The sequence below is a fragment of the Schistocerca gregaria genome, chromosome 4, assembly GCF_023897955.1.
Source record: "Schistocerca gregaria isolate iqSchGreg1 chromosome 4, iqSchGreg1.2, whole genome shotgun sequence".
Taxonomy (NCBI): domain Eukaryota; kingdom Metazoa; phylum Arthropoda; class Insecta; order Orthoptera; family Acrididae; genus Schistocerca; species Schistocerca gregaria.
The window spans coordinates 149,710,273-149,735,685 of NC_064923.1; the positions used below are offsets into that span (position 1 = coordinate 149,710,273).

General features: G+C 41.5%; 1 protein-coding gene across 4 annotated transcripts in view; it reads left to right on the forward strand.

Moving 5' to 3' along the window:
• Positions 1–25,413, forward strand: part of LOC126365957 (hexokinase type 2) — a 397,654-nt gene that overhangs the window by 92,709 nt on the left and 279,532 nt on the right. Inside the window, exon 1 of one of the 4 annotated variants that reach the window (XM_050008747.1) lies at positions 4,293–4,764. The exons of 2 other annotated variants lie outside the window; for them this stretch is intronic. In XM_050008747.1, the coding sequence (XP_049864704.1) occupies positions 4,585–4,764 (180 nt within the window). In that variant the 5' untranslated portion in view covers positions 4,293–4,584. Of the gene's footprint in view, positions 1–4,292; positions 4,765–25,413 lie in introns of those variants that run through there. One more of the 4 variants, XM_050008748.1, reaches the window with a different exon arrangement.

A 25,413-nucleotide genomic window follows, 5' to 3' on the forward strand; every position in this document is an offset into this window, starting at 1 on the left:
TCCTGAAAACGAAGCAGAACTCGGTGAGAAGCGTCGTCTGTAGCTATCGCATGTTGTCAAAGGTCCGAGACAGAAGCCGTGACCCCCGTAATCAGTAACGGACGGTCAAGAATATGCAGGGTCTCGGACACCAGTGCCGCAGTGATCCGATACCGAACGAGACGGCGAGGTCGGTAGTGCTTACGCGAATAAGAGCCTTCTGCTGCTCACACATTGTTTCAGATTTTATGCACGAAAAATCTGTAGCTGGTCTTGGGAAAGAATAATCGATACAGATAAGCCGCCGTATCAACAGTAGGAAGTTGTGTAAAAAGTAACTTACAGCTTTCACGAAAATTGGAAATATTTATGTGATGAAAGCTACAAAGTTGTCACCCCTTCAAAAAACTTTTAGCTCATTCACTCGCTGGGAGATTGTCAAACTAAAACTCAAAAGTTCCTGGATTCGCACTTTAGTTGCTAGTAGAATAGCTTCGTTTGTCTTCAATAATGATACTCACATGTAAAATTAGGATCCCCATTAAACTATAAGCTCCTCATTGCTGGCTGGGCCAATCATTTTCACGGCAGGACAAAGACAGTGGCATCGGACGATACCTTCAGGGGATATAAAACAAATCAAACAGCTTATGAAAATAGTTTTTATACAATAACATTCTTGTTGCCAGTCATGATTTACTTTTTATTTCTCTTGAAGGTGCGTTTCGGGAAATTATTCCCATATTCAAGTGAAATTTCCGTGTATTATGTCCTTTGTTTCTGATGTTTCAGACATCTGAAGTGCTGCATTATTTTATTGTCTTTACTGTAACATACAAACAGGTACAACTTTGTAATTAATGATCGATCGTCTGTAGAGTTAATGATGAAATTTGTAAAATAAACTTTTACTCGCGATTTTCTTATATCCCACTTAAATAGAAACTCACTTGTTAAACAAAAACAGTCACAAAGATGTTTTTACATAGTCAACACAGATAAAGCTATACATTGTCAAGAGTATGACACTCTTCTTTCGTGCAGAGGCTATTTTTCTTATGTAATTATAATCATTATTTGCTTATGCATATTTCAGCAAAGATAGTTTCGCCATTTCGTTAGTGTAACAATGTTATCGAAACACCTGAAAACATTCACGAATCACTTTCCAATTTATTTAATATTTTGTCTTCACATCATCAGCGACGTGAATATTTCTCCAATAGCGGCTGCCTCAGACCGGTGAATCTCTGTCTCACTGCAATTCCTTACCTTTCCCTCCTCCTCTGTTTTTACCTGATTTGTCTCAGGAGATGTCGCAAAGTCCAAATTTCCAGTCCATTCTTCTCCTGGAAAGCTTCAGGCTTCGAACGTTAAGGGAAAAAGACTGGTGACGTTGGTATTTAGTCCTGTTCAGCCTACCGAAAATTAATTCACTTATTCACTCAAATGACGATGCTGCCTTCTCCATTGTGGCTGTCCGGCAGAAGGTACGTGAGTATCCAGTGCCGCATGCATGCCCGATAGTTCGCCAGTTGACAAATGAGTCGTTTCGTTCCACAGCACGGCAGATACGAAGTACGCAACTAAGTAACCCGCATTTGTAACTTGAGTTAGTTGTCGAGTAGGGTTAGGGTTATGACCTGTATACTGTCCTGAAGCTTTAAATACATATAAATAAAATGTTTGAAATTAATAAGAAACCTGAGAATAGGGAAATCGGTCGGTACAACCGCATGTTTGCGTCTGTGACGAAGCTCGAAAGATTTTTTTCAACTATTGCGACACATTTATAACATCGTAGTCGAAAATCCTAGCGCCGATCACTATTCCGCAGTAGAGACGACTTAGCATTCCTCCTGATGACCTCGTCACGTGTCACCAGCCTTTGCAAATTTAGTGGCCCTGTGATAATCTGCGGCGGCCTTAAGCACATAACGGTGACCCCACACTGGTATCAACAGTCTGGGTCATTGCCACCAGAAGACACGAAAATAAGTTATATGCAGAGGCTTATGATATTGGTTTCTGATCGTCATGTAGACAGCATATAAATTTACACGTGGCGACTTCTGGACCAAAAACGAATGGAGCACGTTCTTTCTTCAGCTCGCAAAAGTGGCGTTATTTTTTATGTACGCTGTATAAAATACACGGTGGCTCATTATGTATCCTGCGCGCATATATAGGGTGCGACATTTATCTTGACCATCCTAAATAACTGTTTGTCCAGATGCAAATTACAAAATGTTTCAAGTAAATGTTCTGTAGCCGTTAGGGGGACATCAGTCAGCTTGATTGCCTTCGTTGTAGCTTTGTTTTTTACAAAGACCTGAGCAGCGGCATACCTTTTTTTTTAATGTCACCCTGTATTTTTTATTCGGTAATTCATTTCCTCTCCTAAAGACCTATTCAGAAATGTATTAATCTGTACTATTCACTGAAACACAACGTTATTAATTACATAAAACAACATTGACGTTGACGCGCTAACGGGAGGCCACGGCGTGTGGAACGCGGATTTACTGCAAACTTCGTACACTCGTAGTACTCCATTAGGAAAACAAAATATGTAAGCAATAGCGCGTACTTCTCAAGCGTTATTGAGAAAATCGCAAGATAATTTCGGTCGTCAAATGCATTTACCTGTGCGTGGCCATTTTTACCGGGAAGCGCCGGGAGCAGTGTGGTTAGCGTTCAAGCCCCGTAATCGCTGGGTGGCTGGATCGAGTCCCGCTAGTCAGTTTCCTTTTTTTATTTCTAACAGTCATTTTCTTTACTATTTATATTAGAATTGATGTAATGGGAAAAGTACGTGTAAGCGGATGAACTTTTATTAAATTTACAATGTTATTTGGCAGTCTACAAATTTGTATCACAAATAATTTTACTATCGACTAGTAAACGACCAAACGCATAAAGTGATACTGAAAATTTATGCCTGTCAGTTTCTTCAAAATTGTTCGTGTTTAATCGAAAGAGAACGAGAAATTGCTTCTCGTGAAGACGCTATTAAAATAAACTGTATACTGCATGACCAATGATCAGCGCCGATATTTAAGGAAATGCTGCGTTATGCATGGTTTGCTTCCAAATTATCGGCTGAAAGAGGGTGTTTTTGAAAACGTTAACGAGGTTTGCTTTTCCACGGAAAACCTCAAAAGACCTTGCGTGTGCGGAAACATAGCATTTATTCAATGCAGCTGGTACCGTTTAACTTTGTTTTTCATATTTTTACGAAAAATATCATCCCGCAACTTGTAATCGTAATGTCGAAAGCGACGATTAATTGTACATCTTTCGAAAGCCGTCTGTGCCGGTCAAAAGTTGGAGGTAACAAGTCGTTTCGGGCTCCATCCAGGTATAAGGGATTTTTCAAATCACGGACAAGCATACATTTTCAGTATCACTTTATACGTTTGGCCCTTTACTAGTCGGTAGTTATGAATATTACATTATTTGTGATAATAAGAATTTGTAGACTGCCAAATAACATTGTAAATTTAATAAAAGTTCATCCGATTACACGTATTTTTCCCATTACATCAAATGTAATATAAATAGTAAAGAAAATGGCTGTGTTAGAAATTTAAAAAAAACTGACGAGCGGGACTCGATCCAGCGACCCAGCGATTACGGGGTTTGAACGGTAGCCACTCGACTTTCAGGGCTTCCTGGTAAAAACCGCCACGCACAGGCGGTTAATCTTAATAGTAAATTATGTTCACATGGGAACTCTTCGTGTCCCTACGTGCAACTAAGGCTCGCACAGTGTGCTGACGACGAAATTGTTCGGGAGGTGGTGTGTGTGTGTGTGTGTGTGTGTGTGTGTGTGTGTGTGTGTGTGTGTGTGGAGAGAGAGAGAGAGAGAGAGAGAGAGAGAGAGAGAGAGAGAGAGAGAGAGAGAACGAACCACTTCACTGTGCTAGCGACTTATTCACGATCTAGAAGGCTGTAAATAGCATAGTCTAGGTTGATGCTGTGTTTCTTCGCTTCCGGAAAGCCTCCAGTACAGCTCCGTACAGTCGCCTTACTGATCCGGAATGGATTTTCACTCTGCGGGAGAGTTTGTACTGACCTTAAACTTTCGGGTAGATTAAATCGATTACGGTAAATACCAGGGTGCTTCCTTTCGAAAGAACATGGCCAATTTCCTTCTCCATCCTTTCTCAATCCAAATTTGTGGTTCGTCTCTAATGACGTCGTCGGCGTGACGTTAAACCCGTAGCTTGTCGTTCCTTCATACTGTTGTATAAACTGTTTTGAGTGAATGTTGAGTATGTTTGGGGCTTTGTTGGATTGTTTTAGGACACAGCAGCTTCACCTCGTCATCACGGAAATCAGCGAAACACTGACCATCCTTTGTTCTGAGTACATCTGTGTACACCCTCTGGCACTCGGGTCTCACGTGATTACTGAACAGATCGCTGTGGACGTCCACGAGATGGCGATGTGACCAGTGTTTATCAACTCAGCTTGGCGCGCTAGGTGTTTATGCGCTTATGTCTTCTCACGTTTCATTTGCTAACGAGTGATTAACGCGCATCATCTAAATTCCGTTGTATAACTCAGCTACGTCAGAGGCGTCAGCAGGGCAGTGGCTATATGAAGCTTACCTGGTCGCAGGGGACAATCTGTTTCGGTTGTCCCTGGTGCGAGGCGGATACCGAATACATTAGGTGCACCGTACCGTCCAGTGGAAACATCTTCAGAGATAAGTCAGCTCCGTTTGCAAGCTTGAGATTTGTCCGCTTGTCCCTCACCGACGCTACAAAAATGCATGAGGTAGGTAACTTGTGTTAAAACTGATGTGTAGCATGCATTTTGTTTCTGCTTGGAAGAAAAGCACTTCCTTACGTAGTTGGAAATCGTTTGCTAGCGAACAAAATTGTTTTCCGTGTAAATCAGAAATAGAACTGTTTCAAATAAAAATAAAATGAGAATTGTTGCAGCGTTTAGGATGTAGTTGTTCAGAGCAATTAAAGGTACAGATGAAATGAGATTTGAGATTATGCAACGGCTGTGCCTGAAGTCTAAATTGTTCCTTGTACTCTCCATATATGCTGTACTTACAGAGTAATGTAATTGATGCGGTCCTGTTGCTTCCTAGTGCGCAGTTTTACTTGTTGTGGTCTTCAGTCCGAAGACTGTTTAGATGCAGCTGTCCGTGCTGCTCTATCCTGTACGAGCACTTAATCTCCGCATAACTTCTGCACCCTACATCCTTTTGAATCTGCTTACTGTATTCATCTCTTGGTTTCCCTCTACGAGTTCTACCTCCATCACTTCCCTCCAATACTAAATGCAGCACTAAATTAATGACTTACTGTCTCAGAAAATGTTCAATCAACCTATCCCTTTTTTTGGTCTAGTTGTACCAAAAATTTCTTGCCTCCCTAATTCGGTTCATTACTTCATCATAAATTATGGTTCGAGCCATTTAATCTTGTGCATTTTCTTAGCACGACATTTCGAAAGCTTCTACTCTCCTTTCGTCTAACCTGTTTACCATCAAAATTTCACTCCTATACATAGTTACACTCAAGATAAATACCTTCAGAAAAAGGCTTTCCTGAGTCTTAGATCTCTATTAGGTGATAGCAAATTTCTCTTCTTCAGAAATGCTTTTCTTGCCATTGCCAGTCTACATTATATGTCACCGCATCAGTTACTTTACTGACTAAATAGCAAAACTCGTCCACTACTCCTTGTTTCATCTCCTAATCTGCTTCCCTCAGCATCACCTGATTTGACTACATTCCATTACCCATGCTTTCTTTTGTTTATCATTTTATGTGCTCCTATCAAGGCACTGCCATTTCGCTTCAACTGCTCTTCGGAGTCATTTGCTGTCTCTGGCAGAATTACAATGTCATTGGCAAACCTCAAAGTTTGCATTTCTTCTCCTTGTTTTCCTTTACTGCTTGTTAAGTCTACAGATTGAATAACATCGGGTATAGTTGACAACGTTGTCGCACTCCCTTTTCAACCACTGCCTCCCTTCAATGTCCCTTTACTCTTTAAACTGCCATCTGGATTCTGACAAATTGTAAATTGCTCTCCGCTCCCTGTATTTTAACTCTACTGCCTTCAAAACGAGTTTATAAGTACGCGTTGAATGATACTGAATAGTCATATTTGATAAGTGTTCATGAACCGTAGTTTTCTTAATGCTGGGTACTAACTTCAACATGTACAGGGGTGAAAAAAGTTGAGGTGGGTCTCCCAGACTGAGAATCAACAAAAGCTAATATTAATTTGCCTGAGTTCGGTTGCTATTTAGTCTGACTACAGTAAACCTTCAGCAGCCGCCATGCCATTATTCCGATAAATTACAGAAACAATCAACCCGAGGTATCAAACAATGAACCTGTATAGCAAGCCGTGAACACAGAAACGGTGAGCATTATCGGTTTTGGGGCAGCACACAAGGAAATTAACATCGCATAGTGAACACTTTTCGTCGGTATGATTTTATAAATAGTCTAAATTAACACTTCTGGAAGTTGACACACACCGTCAGAGCTCTGAAATCACTCTTCAGCCTTCACACAACTCAAACTACACCACGCGCATACTTCAGACGCTATCTAATCTTAACGATTCACTCACGCATGATGTCATCCAAAATGTTCGCTGTGCCGTCCTGCTTCCCTATGACTCGGTTTGTGTGTGGTAAAAGTCCACAACTCGCACGCACTCGTAACTGCTGTACGTAATGGTGAATCATTCATCCTGGAAACCTCTGCAGTGTGGCCCTTGTTAGAGGCCCACACGGTGTGTGTGTGTGTGTGTGTGTGTGTGTGTGTGTGTGTGTGTGTGTGTGTGAGGTTCCGTAAACTTGGCAGAACATGCACGAGAGGTAATACGAAAACGCAATGGACTTGATTCTGGCTCTAGAACAAGTTGGCCTAAAGATGGAAACTTCAACTTACTGTTTGCTCACTCAGTTCAGAACTTACAAAGTTCCAAATGCATCAAGCTGTTTCATAGTGGAAAATCTCCAGCTGGGGCCTTTCACATTGTGATTATTGCTATTAACTTCCCATCAGTTTCTGCTTTCGCGCCAGAAACTTCAAAGGGGTGGTGCAGAAGAGCCTCGATTGTTCGAGTCTCGGAATTAAGATTTTCCCATCAATCTGAGCCTCTCGAAAAATAAAAAAAAGTACTGTACAGTGTGTATCTATCTTAGATCCGTTCCCTCGTCCGCTCAGAGCACAATCCCTGTCGAACCATTCACTCCTCTTATTGGTGGTCGTGCCAGTGGCCCCACGCAAACGCTTCTCCCGATTTTTGTATGTTTACACAAGTAAATCTTTTGATGAAAATGCTGTGTTAAGTTTCTCATTGTATTTTACAGCGCAATGTTGTTTAGTTTTCTTTGTTGACTATTCTGGTTCGTACATCCATCAGCGAGTGCTGTAACAAAGGAAAGGAAATTTGTGATAAATGTTATGTTAAGAGCACTGAAACGGTTTGATAAAGGACAAGCAACAATCTGCTCTCGAATACGGTTTCTGTGAGCGAAGTTACTATTGGTGACTGGCGAAGAAACTGACTTAAATTGAACAATTTTCTTGAAAAGTGTCTCCTTGGAGTATCTCTTTACCGAAAAGCTACGAAGTCACGAGTTTGAAAAAAAAAGTTGTTGCTGATGTGTTTCATTCCTTTCAGTATAGTTTTCTTTTTCCCCCCACATGAATTCTAATAGTTTCAAATAGTTTGAGGTGGCCCGGTACCTTTCACCTTGAACTATATTAACTCTACTATAGTTCAAAATTTTAGTATGGCTTTCTGATTTGCATTTCTTCTTAATTGCTCCTTCGCTTTCACTTTCAAGGGTGGTTAGTGATCACAGAATACCTATTCTAATGCAGAATCCTTATTCCACGTTGCCATACCGAATCGAAACAAAACTAAACAACCATGTTCAATACCACACAAAAGGGTTCCAGTCAGCCAACCATCTTCACAAACAAGGCAGTTTCGTGCCAGATACTCAAATCTGCTTGGGAATTACGATCAACGATCAATCGCTGGGACCTACAATTTCTCGGTAATTGAACACCAGAAGTCGCGAGAGAGAAGCGGGGAGTATTGCGTGTTCAGAATGGATCTGTCAGGACAGTTCAGTGGCTTCGAACGTGGACTAGTCATTGGATATTACCTGAGTAACAATCAGCGACGTTTAGAACGTTCTAAAACTTTCCAAGAGGACTGTTAGTGTTGTGGTTATGAAGTGGAATCGTGGAGGAACAACCACACCAGAGCCGACACCAGGGAGATACATACTGTCAGACAGGGACCGTCGAGCATTCGGAGGTGGTCGTAGAAAATCGCATGAAATAAACAGAAGGAATTACTTGCGAATTCAAATGTGCTCCCAGCAGTCGGGCTACAACAATTTCTGTTCTTAGGGATTTAAAAAAGAATGAGGACCACTGGCCGATCAGCTCCTCATAAGCGAGGCGTATTCGTAGTCAGTCCGAAGGAACACTTGAGGTTATGTCAAGAGCGACGCCAGTAAACGGTGGATGGCTGGAAACCAGTGAGACTTTCGGAGTGACGAATCACTGTAGCAGTCGGATGGAAAGGTTTGGCTAGAGCCTAGAAGACGTCATCTACCTTTATGTGTAATACTACGAGTGAACTACGGAGGATGAGGTGTTACGGTATCAGGGTATTTTTCATGTTTGGGGTTTGGTTCCCCTACTGCGCTTAAGAAAACGCTAAATGCGGCAGAATATGAACACATTTTAATGTACTGTGTACAGTAGAGAAGCAGTTCATTTGTCAGCACGACAATGCACCCTGTCATAAAGAAGCATCTGTGAGACAACATTCCTGAAAAGGAGTGACCTGCCCAGTGTCCCGACATGCGAACCCAGTTGAAGTCTTTGGGATGAGTTAGGACATCGACCTTGTCTTGATTTGGCTCTTGAGGAAGAGTAGACTGCCATTCCCCTGCGCGCATTCGGGCACCTCATCGAAAGAGTTCACAGCGAAGTTCAAGACATCATAAAGGCGAAGAGTGGACACGCCCATATTAATGTGGGCTAACAGGTGTCTGGACATTTTTAATCAGACAGAGTATGAAAATAGTCACTGGCGGCTCACCCCGCATCTGCGGAAGAACTCGTCAGCAACACATCGGTATCAGATGACAGTGAAAAGTTTTATAGTAGTATATCGACCACTGCCTCTTCTCAGCCCGGAATTCTCAACTGAATTGAGCATCAGTCCTGCGCTTAAATGAATACATATAATACTGCATGTTGGGCCTCATTTAAGCAATATTCCAGGATCAGTCACAAAGTGTCTTCTCAGAACCTTTTTTTTGTAAAGTGACTATTTTGCCAGTATCCTACCTGCCGAAATATCCACCTGCTTTTCGGCAAATACTTAAACATCGGTCGCCTGATACGTGAGGGATGTATTCTTTGTAGCTGCAATGGAACGTAATGAAGCAACCTTGCTATATAGGACATGACACTCTATGCTTTAGAGCAGGGATCTGCAAGTAATTTTAGATCGAATCCGGATACATTTGGAAAAGTTTTATCGACGTCTAGAAGAAATATTTCTTTCCTATTTTTTTCACCCAAAAGAATATGAAATAAAATAGGCATATTTGTATTGAAAAATTAGAAAAAACATACTATTTATTTAAATTTTCACTCGCAAAATATTAAATACAATAGGTAGGCATATTTGTATAAATAAACAAATCGGAGGCATTACATTTGCGGCTTTGAGCCAGTTTCTTAAAGTTTGGTTCACTTGGGCAGGAGCTTATGCGAATAATGTCTCCACGGTGGGCGGCGGATAACATTGAGTCATACTTGTTCTTCAAAAAATTCGTTTCTATTTTCGCATTCTTTTCGGACATGTTTACCCCAAAAATGTTGAGCGGATGTAGTTTCATATTCTTGCAAAGAAATATTTTCCTGCAAGTTGGAGTAAAGCCTTTGAAAGGCATGACAAATTCACAACCACTTCCGTCCGTTACGCCGCTGGAGAAACGACAGAAGGCGATTTTAAGAATCACGACAGCTTCTCCGCCTCTGAAAAGTCTTGGAATCTTGCTGAAAATTTCTTCTTAAGATCTGCATAAAATTTGAGAATACTGAAATGTCTGAGAATTATTTTTTATTTAAGAACTGTTGTAAAGTGAAAAATTCTCCAGCTTGCGTCGGAAAGAAGACACACTTTGTATCAGCTCAAATATTAGCTTCCGGCCCCCGGAGTAGACAACATTCCATTAGAACTACTGACGGCCTTGGGAGAGCCAGTCATGACAAAACTCTACCAGCTGGTGAGCAAGATGTATGAGACAGGTGAAATACCCTCAGACTTCAAGAAGAATATAATAATTCCAATTCCAAAGAAAGCAGGTGCTGACAGATGTGAAAATTACCGAACTATCAGTTTAATAAGTCACAGCTGCAAAATACTAACGCGAATTCTTTACAGACGAATGGAAAAACTGGTAGGTGCGGACCTCGGGGAGGATCAGTTTGGATTCCGTCGAAATGTTGGAACACGTGAGGCAATACTGACCTTACGACTTATCTTAGAAGAAAGATTAAGAAAAGGCAAACCTACATTTCTAGCATTTGTAGACTTAGAGAAAGCTTTTGACAATGTTGACTGGAATACTCTCTTTCAAATTCTGAAGGTGGCAGGGGTAAAATACAGGGAGCGAAAGGCTATTTACAATTTGTACAGAAACCAGATGGCACTCATAAGAGTCAAGGGACATGAAAGGGAAGCAGTGGTTGGGAAAGGAGTGAGACAGGTTTGTAGCCTCTCCCCGATATTATTCAATCTGTATATTGAGCAAGCAGTAAAGGAAAAAAAAGAAAAATTTGGAGTAGGTATTAAAATTCATGGAGAAGAAATAAAAACTTTGAGGTTCGCCGATGACATTGTAATTCTGTCAGAGACGGCAAAGGACTTGGAAGAGCAGTTGAACGGAATGGACAGGGTCTTGAAAGGAGGATATAAGATGAACATCAACAAAAGCAAAACGAGGATAATGGAATGTAGTCAAATTAAATTGGGTGATGCTGAGGGAATTAGATTAGGAAATGAGACACTTAAAGTAGTAAAGGAGTTTTGCTATTTAGGAAGTAAAATAACTGATGATGGTCGAAGTAGAAAGGATATAAAATGTAGACTGGCAATGGCAAGCAAAGCGTTTCTCAAGAAGAGAAATTTGCTATTTAGGAAGTAAAATAACTGATGATGGTCGAAGTAGAGAGGATATAAAATGTAGACTGGCAATGGCAAGGAAAGCGTTTCTCAAGAAGAGAAATTTGTTAACATCGAATATAGATTTATGTATCAGGAAGTCGTTTATGAGAGTATTTGTTTGGAGTGTAGCCATGTATGGAAGTGAAACATGGACAATAACTAGTTTGGACAAGAAGAGAATAGAAGCTTTCGAAATGTGGTGTTACATAAGAATGCTGAAGATAAGGTGGATAGATCATGTAACTAACGAGGAGGTATTGAATAGGATTGGGGAGAAGAGAAGTTTGTGGCACAACTTGACAAGAAGAAGGGACATGTTTTGAGGCATCAAGGGATCACAAATTCAGCATTGGAGGGCAGCGTGGAGGGTAAAAATCGTAGAGGGAGACCAAGAGATGAATACACTAAGCAGATTCAGAAGGATGTAGGTTGCAGTAGGTACTGGGAGATGAAGCAGCTTGCACAGGATAGAGTAGCATGGAGAGCTGCATCAAACCAGTCTCAGGACTGAAGACAACAACAACAACAACAACAACATTTCCTTATAGCTCGGTATTGGGCACAATTCAAGTTTCAGAATGTGTTTCGAGAAATTCACGGCTAGCGTGCTGCATTCGTTTGCTGGGTACTCCACATGGTTTCTGTTTGTTTGTGAATCCAAGTTTTCTAAGGAGGATGTTACTTTTCCTTTATTTGCCAAAACGTTCAATCACTCGACCTTCACTTAGTCAACGAACATTGTTGTACTGCAGTAAGTCGAATAGCGCCGAATCGCACTCAGAAACAAACTCTTTGCATTGTGTGTGCTGGAAAGCAGACCGAGGCCTCTTCAAGTTTATTAATTTTATCAACCTGCTCGTTACTTCTTTCAGATGGCTGTGAGCACTACGGGACTCAACATCTAAGGTTATCAGTCCCCTAGAACCTAGAACTACTTAAACCTAACTAACCTAAGGGCATTACACACATCCATGCCCGAGGCAGGATTCGAATCTGCGAACGTAGCGGTCGCGTGGTTCCAGACTGAAGCGCCTAGAACCGCTCGGCCACACCGACGGCCTTCTTTCAGAGTCACACAGTTTTCCCCAAAGGCTGCCTCGTGAATTATTCACTGATAAGATAGTTGCCCGGTATTCTTATCTTTGATTCTTTTTAGTAGTGCTCTTTGCCGATCATCGCAGGAGCCGTCAGTTGAAAGACACCATTCTATCGTAACTAACGTTTGATTTTGTCATGAAAGTCATCAAAAGTGTATGTCTAGAGTTTCTCGTGCTGTTGCACCTCCAAGCCCATCAGGCAGCGTAAAACTCAGTCAAAAAACCTCCTCTTTCCACTAACAACTTCACTCTCTTTAGGATCCATAACCATGCAAAAGGAACTATATAAGTCACGATAATATGGAAACTCTCCGTACGAGATCGCAAGTGCTATTGACGGAAGTGGCGACGAAGTTGTGTACTTCATGTAGATTCTTTCTCTGTAGAAATGCACCCGCTCCCGACATGCGGCACGTGCCGACGCACCGAAAAGGAGCTACATCCGTGACAGTGTACGCTGTCGCAGACCAAAGCAGCCGCACTCGGAGGTGCTTCGTTGTCTAAGATCGCCGCCAACGAGTGAAGTCGTCCGAAGTTTAATAAAGTAGCTTTAAGCTATTGTTAGAGTTACGAGCACAAAAAAGGTGTTAGCCTTCTATTTAATAGAGGTTTCAGAGGTTGAAAGAGCGTGAAATATTTACAAAATCTCCTCTTGTTCATTAAGAGGGGAGGGGGGGGGGGGGGAGGACGTCAGACGGGCCGACTTGAAGCAGGAGAGGCACCAGATGACATTTTAATTTGCACTGTCTATACTTTTACAAGGAAATTCATAAAACTTTGTCATCATGACCAGGAAGGATTCAGGATTCACACTCTTAGCAGCGCAAGTTCAAAAACATAGCAAAATAATTTTTGTTTCATGTGAAATTTCATCATTTTTTTCACTTACTGTTGGCTGCATTTATTGATATAGGTACATTTTTCTTCATAAGTAAGAGAGACTGTTCGGTGAATTTTGAACAGCAGACAAACCATACTTACAGGTGTCTGAAACTCTAGAATCTATTTAATTTATGAAAAATGAATGAGCTGTTACGTTTTAAACTTTGTTTAGAAAAAAATCAAATTTTGTAATTTATTCTCAATTTTTACCATAGTTTTTTAATAGATCTGGAAAATTCTAGAGTTTCATACACCTGTACGTATGGTTTGTATGCTGTGCAAAATTCATCGAAGAATCTCTTCTTGCTAAGAAAAATGTACCTATAGCAACAAATGCAGCCAACAGTAAGTGAAAAAATGATATAATTTCATATGTAAAAAATTTATTTTGTTATGTTTTTGCGCTTCAACTGCTATGAGTGTGAATCCTGAATCCTTCCTGGTCATGCTGACAAAGTTTTATGAATTTATTTATGAAAGTATAGACAGTAGAAAATAAAATGTCCTGTGGTGCCTCTCTTGCTTAAAGTCGGCCCGTTTGACGCCCTACCCAACTTAAACAAAATTCTTGTTCAATTCGTGTGTGCAGAGCTTTTACGTGATCGACATAACATGCTCCACAGGCCGACCAGCTTGCTTCCCTTCCGCTCCCTCTCTTCAGCGCTGAACAGCATAGCAGCTATGTATTTAATCTACCTATAACCAACCTTTAAGAATTCTGAATATTCAGCAGTTAATTGTACACTACTAGAAAAAATTATAAGGGTGATTCTCAAACGAATTATTTACAGAAAAATATTTTTTTAAATAATTTTATATGAATAATACTTTCTAAATGTTTTTGGCGGGTCAATTTTGTTTTCTACTTTCCGCGGCTCGGACCTGGACGCGGTCCGCCAGTTGCCAACCGCTGCTCTATTGTGTGATGCTGCTCCACCTCTGATTGCACAGATTTGCTGACCGCGCGCCTAGCACGCTACACTCGGCACACCGGTGCGTCATGTGGGTTGCGTCAGCGGAATGTAAGGCGCCAGCTGCCATGCGCAGCGTACTATTCGCAAGGTTTTGTTCGCTGTTTCGAGCATGCAGGGCACGATCACTAAGAGTGACGCACATCGCCTACTGTTTCTGTAAAATCGGCGGAGCTCTCGTAAGCTGTTGACGTTTCCCGGACCACCTAGACTCGTTTCTCGTCACAGACCCGAGCATGGCCTACTGCGCATGTTCTCAACATCAAACGTGACTAGTCATGTGATTTTGGGAAGTCACTGCTTGTTTACAATTTGCAGTAATATAGTAACTTTAAAATTACACGTATTCACCTTGTTGTATATACGTGTCTGCACGTCAGAGTTTTAGTAACAGCTATGGTGCAGTATTTTTGGTACTGGTGTAAAGAGCAGTTTGTGAACGGACGACCACTTACTTTTCTTTCAGTGTGTACAACAAATTCGTAATTTTAAATGTCATTTTGAGGTGAGACACTTCATAACAAGGAGCCTCGATATTTTTCACCATACAGTCTTCCATTCGAGAGATAATTTTTGCGATTTTTTTTGAGTAAACTGCCAGTCGGTGTGTATGTACTGGTACTGTGTTTATATGCAGATAAAATATATGTATGACAGTCTAATTAATTTACTCCGATCTATGCAGATTCTCAAACCCTTGTGTGTATCTCAGCATTTCTGCATGAGACGATTTCCTGCGCAGTGTCATTGTAACGCAGTTACTTAGGACAGATTCGAAATTATAACCATTTCAATGCAAAAGTAAAAAAGTGTTGGCGGTCAGTTCTTAATGTGAATACTGACAACTAATACATAAATAAAGTGGAATCTGAGCTCTGATATTATGACAGAAAGCAGAATACTATTACCCTGCACATCTTTAAGCTGATTTCAGTTCCTGGCATCCAATTTTTAAGACGTCTGTGAAACACGTATAAAGTTTCACGGTGATTCCGAAGGTGGTCAATCAGTAGCACCGAATTAACAACTCATAAACTAAGAACTATACGGGCTAAAATGCCCCGTCCCAAAATGAGCGTGGTTTGAGCTCCATCAGATGTTTCCGACAGAACTCCCGTTCTGCGTATCCGAATGCTCACTCCATAGATATTTATACTCTACGGTCAAGAGAAGATAGAATGTATTAATTGTAAGTATTGACTTGTGCCTGTGAATATTAATAATAAAAAGGAGCGGAAAACGTGTCACAGAGGATAAAATATGCTTTCTTTTTATAAATAAGTAATTTGACTTTACACTTGAATGCATGACGTTTGTGCAATGACCGTTGGGAAAAGTGTGTAGGCCGGCCGCGGTGGTCTAGCGGTTCTAGGCGCTCAGGCGGGAGCCGCGCGGCCGCTACGGTCGCAGGTTCGAATCCTGCCTCGGGCATGGATGTGTGTGGTGTCCTTAGGTTAGTTAGGTTTAAGTAGTTCTAAGTTCTAGGGGACTGATGACGACAGATGTTAAGTCCCATAGTGCTCAGAGCCATTTATTTGAAAAGTGTGTAAACAACGTTCCAACCGACAACTTCTAAGGTATTACAGTTAGTTACAAAAACTGCAACTGAGTTTTTCACTGCAATACATCTAATTTCTGTCATTTTTCAGAAGTGTTTAAAGCAATATACTACACAACTTTGTGTGTGTGTGTGTGTGTGTGTGTGTGTGTGTGTGTGTGTGTGTGTGTCATGGCTTTTCATAGATTTTAGTTTTTCCACCAATTTTAGGTAAGCATCTTCTAGCTTTTTCTCGATGGTGATACTCGTTGATTTGTACATTGTCTGCTACTCAGACGATCCATGGAGCACTATTTTTCAAATACTCTCTAAAACATTCAAACAAGTTTCAGTAAACAAATTTTTTTGGGCACATTCATTATTCTCTGGAAAAATTGTTAACGAGCCTTAGAGGTGGCCCCACACCACGAAGCACCGTGGCGCTACTGTGCTGCTACGCAAGACAGAGATAATAGTTCTCAAGACATGCAATAGATGGCAGGAGCAGCTAACGCCACTAACTGCTTGCCTGAATTTAGAAAAGGGCTTTGGACATTCTAGTTCGATGTGCACCAGAAACAGTCAGGTAACGAGAGTCATTAATTTGAGAATATAACGACACTTGAAACCTTTTAAGTCAACTTTTGCGTTTACAACGATCTTAAAGTTCTTCGTTTCGCTTGGATGTGACTGCTTTATATAGAACAGTTGCTGATACATGTTATTCGAATAGGTAGTAGTAGTTTCAAATGTTGAAACAAATACCCGAGTTAATCAAATTGTTATAAATTGTAAGAATGAAAATATAACAGATGGCAGACCGTCATAAACTGTTAGATGTAGGTAAGGAAATAATGGATGAAAACGAATATTTACTTTATTTACATATGCAATTTACTCCTTAAAGCAGAAATGTAAGCTTACAACAAATGTTGAAGTTCACGATCGCCAGTTTCAAAAAATGCATTACCATAGGATACAATGAAAACTGAACTCTGGATTCAAAATCACTTCGTCCCGTTACTTACACACATAGTTGGATCGGGCTGCGTTTGCTGCTTTACCATATATTCTTCGAAGTGTGCGTCTCAAGAGTTAGTTCTTACTCCTTATCGAAAACGATCTGACACGGTAACCTGAAGCTATACAATGCGAACATTTCGTGCCTGGAAATTTGGCTAGCTGTCAGTGGCTTGGGTTGACACAGCCTTGTGAATTTTGGACTATGGTGATTAATTTCGGCCTAGAAGGATGACACTTGCTCAGAAACTTTCTCTGTACATTAGTGCTCTATCTTCGACAACCAGTCATGAACTGTAAACAATGTGACCACTGAACAGATAATTATGTACTTCCAACACTGATGCCACAGGCTGTTCATGAAAATGTACCTCACATTGTAAGCACATATATCGGTGTTCGTATAGGCTGAAATAGTTACTTCCTTACCTCAAAAAGCTGTATGGGATCCGCTAATGTGTGTAAAAATTTTAACTCCGCGAAGATGACTACTACCTGATCAAAATTATCTGGAAACCCTATGTAACGCAGAATTCACTACTATATATAAAGACGGACCCACCGGTATAAAAGGAGGTGCTGAGTGTTTTATTGTCACAAGAGAAGCAGTAACAGCCGAGTGGGCCAGTCAGAAGAGCTCAGATTTCAAACGTGGACTGGTCGTCGGTTGTTACCGGAGTAACAGATCCATCGGTGACATTTCAACCCTTCTAAATCCGCTCAAGTCGGCGGCTGCTGATGTACTTCTGAAGTGGAAACGCGAGGTAACAACCACTGCTAAACAGGGACGAGGCCTTAGCGCTACCGATGGACAGGGGCTTGGGGGTGATTGTGAGAATCGCGTGAAATCAGTGGAAGGAGTCATTCGTGAGTACCAAAGAGTACCAGCGATCCAGCTAGTATAAAGAGTGTGTAGGAAGTTAAAAAGAACGTACAATGGTCGAGCAACGCGTCGTAAGCCACTCAATTCTGTATACCATGCAAAGCTACATTTGATGTGCTATAAACTCCACTGGACAGAGGATAACGGGAAATGAGTAGGTTTGAATGAGGAATGTGACGATCCGATGGAAGGGTTTGGGTTTGGCGAATTACAGGAGAATATCTGCCATAATGTGTACTGCCAAAAGAAGTACGGAGAAGGTGGTCTTGCAGTGTGGCATTGTTTCTCTTGGTTAAGATATAGATTTCTTATTGCACTTAAGAAAATGCAAAATGCGGAAGGATTCGTATAGTTTTTATGTTATGTACAGCATACAGCAGGGAGACGACGTCTGATCGTATCAGCATGATAATGCACCTTATATAAAGCAACATCTGACTTGTGGACAATAGCATTCCTGAAATGGACTGGCATGCCCAGAGTGTCGATCTGAACGCGATGTAACACCTTTGTAATAGTTTAGAACGTTGACTTCGCTGCAGCTCATGGCGTTAAACATATCCTGAGTTTTGGCTGTTGAGGAACAATAGGATGCTATTTCTCCAGGCATTGATAGCTTATTGAAAGTGTCACCAGCAGGGTTCAGGCCATCATAAACGTGCAGTGTGAACACACCACCTATTGATATTCCCCAATAGGTGCCTGGATATTCGTGATTAAATAATTCCTCTCCCGGGGCTCAGGCTAAAGAGGACAGAATGAATCAGTAAAGGCAGGCTATTCGATACCAGCATGTACACAGTGTAGTAGCCCAACATGTGCCTATGAGAGAAAGAGTCGTCGGAAGTGAGAGACAGGTAACAGGCAGGTAAGCCAAACACCCAGCTGCGTAGTAGGTTTTTGCTGTCGCAATGGATAAACAAAGTCTTGACGCATCAAGATTTGGACAATGTCTAACATATGGTTTCCTTCTCCAGTGGGTCGGCTTCAGGGTGTCATGCTTCTGGCGTAATGATTTCTGAATGCCATATTTCAACAGATTGTTTTATATCAAGAAAATATAAAAAATACAACATAAAAATATAAAAACACATGATTTTTCTCGCTTTGATAACACCAAGTAAGGTAGCTCTCCGTGCAAGAAGTGGACTCGCATTTTGAAGAAGCTGAAATACGCACTTTGCCCTCTAGAGAAAAAATTTCCTGTGATTTCGCCGATATTGTTTGAGGCAAATGCCAGTGTAGCAACGGCCTTGCCGCAGTGGATACAGCAGTTCCCGTGAGATCACCGAAGTTAAGTGCTGTCGGGCGTGTCTGGCACTTTGATGGGTGACCATCCTGGCCGCCATGCGCTGTTGCCATTTTTAGGGGTGCACTCAGCCTCGTGATGACAATTGAGGAGCTACTCGCCCTAATATTAGCTGCTCTGGTCAAAGAAAACCAACATAAAGACTGGGAGAGCGGTGTGCTGACCGCTCGCCCCTCCAATCCGCATCCTCAACGTAGGATGACACGGCGGTCGGATGGTCCCGATTGGCCACTTGTGGCCTGAAGACGGAGTGCTAAATGCCAGGATGATTCAGTTAAGGGTGCGACCGATTTCCTTCACTCCTTGTCCTGTTCATGTCCTGCCGGCATCAGTGCAATGTTCTCAATACGTTGGTAATGTCAGTTGTGTTCAGGGCAGTGTTTTGTGTAGATATGAGTGCATGATGTCGGAATTGAGTTAATTCGGATGGTGGAAAACTGTTGGTGTTCTTACAGTGGGTGATCCTGTAACCTAAGTGGCCGAAGTGTTTCTTGTTTTAAGAGGCGCCATATCAAATAGTTGCACAGCACACAGGGTAGTGAAGAAACGTCATCCCCTAAGCAACAACATGGATGAAAGCGTTCAGAGATCGTGACAGACGGTCACTGAAGAGGATTCGTCGAAGATCGGACGAAGGCTGGAAAAGTTGTTGCAGAACTGAATGTCGCACTCACGAACCCGGTTAGCACAAAGGAAAAAACGCAGGGAGAACTCTCTAAGCAGAGAATCACATTGCGAGCTAAATTCTATACCATGCATCAGTGGTGTAAACGCTCATGACAGGAGAACGTGGTGCGGAAACCATAAAACCTGGACTAAGGAGGAATGGAAGCAAGTCATGTGGTCGGGTGAGTCTGGTTTACACTTTCAAGATTTGGGGCAGAGTTTATATTAAAAGACTGAAACATGACGGAGGTTCGATCTTGATTTGGACAGCCATAACATTCTATTTCATTGGCCCCATAGTTACTCTCGAGATCACATTACGGCCAAGGATTGTGTGACAATTTCAGCAGTACTGAATAATTTAAAACTGTCATGAACCAGTAAATCACCACTTGATGCACTAAGTAACAAATGTTCTCTTGAGGTACAGTGCTAACATTGACGATGTCCGTTGGAAACTTTGTCGCCTTCCTGCTCGATGATGTTGACTGCTTTAGGTGAGGTCTCGATCTGGGGCAGAGCTGTTGCTAGCTCGACCTACATCGACCTCAGCGTGAGGGCGCTGCTGTGCTGAGACGGCAGGCGCGGTCTTCAGGAGTGCCTCCTGTATGACGTTGCGGATTGTAGCGATCCTTCGCTAATGCATGTGGTATCGATTAGTGTTGCCAACTGTGTGGCAATGCGATCTTTGTATGATACAACGACCACATGGCAACCAATACTGATCGATATTTTAATCGATTATCTGTGCTCGCCAGCCACCTCGGCCACAGACTGCTAGGAGTGTACGTATCATACCTCCCCGATAATTTCAGCACGTGCGCCTTTGTGAGCACAAAAATAAAAAAATGCCGACTTAGACGGATACTCTGCCACTGAACTGCGCAGCAAAAGCCATGCTGCGGTGATGGGGTTGAAGGCACCAGTGTACGCTCTAATGCTAGGCGATGAGCTAACTGCATCGGAGAAGTCCACAGTAATTGTAGGCGGATCCCCCCACGAGGAAGCTGCAGCGGATTGCGTGTAGACTGCAGGAAGCTCTCAGGTTTCTCCGGACCTACTATCATGTGATACGTCGTGACACAGGCAGGCGATGGAACATAATTTTTCCTCTTAGCAGCTCTGTCATCGCTCCATACGGCTGCCCCATCAGGAAGAGGGGACGCTCTACAGAATGGACTGAGCTGACGTAACATAGTGTCCCTCTTCCTGGTGGCGCAGTTGGCTGGAACGACGATACAGCTGCCAAGAGGAACAGCATAAAATGAAAAGTGAACTTCTGTGAAGCATGTAAGTAGTTCTATTCACAGGTTACGTAGGGCTAGCAAGTTTCTCGGCATAGCTCGGTTACTTATCTAGCCAAATCTTCGATACATAGAGACATGGAATCTCCATCACTATTGTAAAAATGTAATTTGTCATCAGATCACCTAGCTTCCTCAAAAACTTTAAGTTCGACAAGAACATTACTCAGTAAGGGCTATTTTTACATTCCTCTTTCCACCACAAATACCGACCACTCTGAAAGCTACATACGTGACATTAAGAAGTCAATTTCGATGGTACCACCTTCTTACCTGCACGACCATCATGTGAGGCATGGCTTACCTCGATTATTTTTAGAGATCATCAATGGAATCCATACGACATTTGGTTGAAAGTGATCCAGGTATTAAGTTGTGCTCGGCCTCCCCCGAAACCCACCTCCACACCCACTCCTACATATTGCAGTTGCTTAGAACTGCAACCGATCACGCTACCAACCTCTAATACTGTGGATTCGGCAACACACATTCGTAGTTTCGGATTATTTTTACACATATATCCATTAAATTTCTCGCATGCTCACTAAGTGTGTCAGGTGTATCCTACCCAAGAATATTATTTCAGGTAGTAAGTTATTACATACGTTAAGTTGCGTCAGTATTGCTCCAGGCGAATCGGAGCTGTAATTTATCATAGATACGTGTCGAATCATCACGTATGGAGCAGTATTATGTTTACTTACAAGGGAACCTCCCCATCGCACTCCCCTCAGATTTGGTTATAAGAGGGCACAGTGGATAGGTGTTGAAAAACTGAACACAGGTCAATCGAGAAAACAGGAAGAAGTTGTGTGGAACTATGAAAAAATTAGCAAAATATACAAATTTAGTAGTCCATACGCAAGACAGGGAACATAAAGGATAATGTGAGCTTAGGAGCGCCGTGGTCTCGTGGTTAGCGTGAGCAGCTGCGGAGGTCCTTGGTTCAAGTCTTCCCGCGAGTGAAAAGTTTAATTTTTTATTTTCAGACAATTTGAAAACGTTAAAAACATGTGTTTCGACAGAGCACAAGGAAAACTGTGCGACTGCGAAACTGTTGCATTCATTTGCTGCAGTTTGTGACAAACTCTTATGCTTTCATCACTTTTTTTTTGGAGTGATTATCACATCCACAAGAAAATCTAAATCGGGCAAGGTAGAAGAATCTTTTTACCCATTTGCCAAGTGTACAATTAAGGTCGGTCGACAACATATTCCTGTCATGGGACGCACATGCAGTCATCAGTGTCGTATAGAATATGTCAGACGTGTTTTCCTGTGGAGGAATCGGTTGACCTATGACCTTGCGATCAAATGTTTACGGTTCCCCTTGGATAGGCACGTCCATTCGTCTACTAATCACACGGTTTTGCGGTGCGGTCGCAAACACACACTAAACTTATTACAGTGAACAGAGATGTCAATAAACGAACGTACAGATCATAACTTTGCGAAAATAAAGTAAGTAAACTTTTCACTCGATGGAAGAGTTGAACCAAGGACCTCTCGTTCCGCAGCTGTACACGCTAACCACGGGACCACGGCGCTCCTGAGCTCACACTCTCCTTCATGTTGCCTATCTTGCGCATGGACTACTCAGTTTGTATATTTTGCTTATTTTTTTGACAGTTCCACACAACTTCTTCCTGTTTTCTCGATTGATCTATGTTCAGTTTTTCAAGGCCTATCCACTGTGCCAACTAAATCTGAAGGGGCTGCGATGGGGAGGTTCCCTTGTTAGGTATGCCACTTCCGCAGTAATATTGTTTTCTAAATCGCTGTCGAGAGTGGAATGTTGTTGTTCTATTACGATGGCAGTTAAACATTTAAATGACAGACGCACATTTTTGTACTTTCACAAAGGTTGACGGCGTAAAATTACGATGACAAAAGCTGCTCTTGATAACGTTACAGCGGAAATCTTACGATATAATATTGAATCACTGTCACTTACAACAACCAAGATTAAAATTGGAATTGTATTTCTCAAATTAGATATGTTGTTAGGTTGCGTGCATGATGTGTGTGATAAAAAAACCTTATCTTAGAATGTTTTAACTATTGTGCCTGGTCACGGACGGATCCTGCCTCCCAATCTTTGATTCCCCCCCTCCAGATGTAAGCACTGTCACCTACACAGCTGACAACCGGACTTTTAACAGCCAACCTTGCATTCTTTCTTTCGTTTGGAATGCAGAAAGACTTAATTGGTCTGAACATAAGTTTTCTGAAATTACACTTTATCAACACAGAAGTTGAACGACAGTGGACGTAATCTGTTACCGTTTGTCCGTTCTTAACTCGAAATGTTTTAAATAATTTCTGTAAAAGATGTTGGTGGGTGGTGGGTGCAGAAAATTAAAAGGAAAAATTTTATAATGAAAAATTAATGACGTGTGACTTTTTTGCGTTACAATGAGCTGGTTGCATAAATTGAATTGTTCTGGAAAAGTCTTCAAATATCCCGTATTAGGTTTTCTTAGACTTCCACTTTTTCATATTAATAAAGTTTGACTATGTGGATAGCATTTTCTCATAGCGATTTTGTCTTAGCAGTGTTTTGTAAGTTGTTGGCTCAGATTTTGGAGGCCCTGATGGGTAGTCTCCTTTCTTCAATTTATTGGCTTTCGGAGCGTGGCAGCCATCGCTACACTCAAAAAGTTATACTGGTGTTTTTTTGACAATGTAGGGTATACTTTAAAGTCGTATTTTGGTGCGAGGTTAAATAGGTTTTTCAAAAGGCAGATTCTGATACAAATCAAATATTGCATCCACAGTACAATGGAGTAAAAGGGACGAAGTACCACAGAATACACAGGGGTAGTAGGCTATAAAAATCCTACTTCTAACACAATAAGAAAGGATAAATCGCTAATGGTACACATTTGTCATATTCCCACTTCAATCCATATTAGTCACTACGTATCAAAATAAGCAGTAAAGTGTTCTTTTGTTCATCCTGTAAACATTGTTTCAAAATCTGCTGATAAGGAATTGAATGTTTGTACAGGCCTAAGAGCACCATCTAGACAGAACATGAGCTGTGTATGAGCTGATCCGTGTCCATCATCAAAGTTTGTCCTTAGTAGGGTATAAAGCCATCGCTACCCGCGGATCAGTCTCCCGTCATACTCCAATCGTAGCTCTCATAAGATTGCGCGCTTTTCACATCTGGTAAAGATATACCGGATGTCATGAGACGATTTTGATTTATAATCGATAATCGTCCCAGAATATTGTTTGCGCAACTGAAATGTTGTCCCAGTTGTATTGTTGGGAGAAGTGCAATCATGTGGCGAGTAAAGATAACAAGGGCAGACTTGATACCAGACATTTCGAAGCCACTTTCTGTACACCACCGCGGTGTGCATCTTCAGATGACAGGACTGAAAACTACTGCTTTCGGAATATGTGCGTATTTCGTCTGCGTATTTTATTATCTGGATATCACTATTAAAGAGGTCATGAAGGCATGCAGCGTAGAAATTGAAGATGAGGGAGCCAAGACTGATTCCTGCTGGGGTCCTCTGCTAGTTTCTCTGGGGGGGGGGGGGGGGGGGGGCATTGTTGTTCCGTGTTACAGAATGATTCTTCCTTTTGCTCAGAAAGCTTAAAGTGTTAGTTTTGCGATCTGGAGTTCAGTTTATTCCTTAAGACCGAAAAGACGATGTTGTCCTAGTCTTTAGTAAAGTCCACGAACGCAGCTACCATATAATTATTCAGAGCTAATTTTGCTGTGTGTCAATAACTGACCCTTTTCCTTTTCGAAATCCGTTTTTCCAGTAACATTGTCATGGTTTTCCAGTAACATTGTCAACATGTACAACGCGTCCCCAAAAGACGGCATTGTGTTAAAGTGAGTGTAGCATAAGTCGAAAAGTCAAAGTATTTTATTTGATTTTATTTCACTAAAATACATAAATTACACAAAGCTCACTTAATGATTATATATATAAACTATAGTTTTACACTTGTGAAGAATGATAAAGAAAGAACTTCATCTATCCAGACATAAGTCAACGTTACATTTTATACAATAAAATGTGGTTCTACCTTTGCAACCCGGTTTCTTGCTCCTGTCAAATGATTTTTTGTCACTGACGACTGGAAGATGCCAAACGTTGTCCAAACAAGCATCAGCTTCTGGACGAACTTCCGCATTGCGTCGTTTTGAAGTACTTGGAGATGGCATTGGACTCACAAGTGGGATGCTCCCTATTTTTGTCAGTACTTCGGCCACACATGGCCTAAAGCGAAGCAAATCGAGGGTCTTATTTTTAGGAACATCTGATTATGATGCATTTTTCTTGTACTCAATACATGCATTTTACACATGCAATAACAACTGCATGAGCAAACGTGCGAAGCGTCCACTTTAGAGATCTGATGAATGTGCGATAAATTGTGATCAGAAAATCCATCTTGTAAACGTCTCCCATATGTTCATTGTAAGCTTGAATAACTTATGGCCGGTCGATTTCAACATATTTCTCCGGACCTTATAATAAG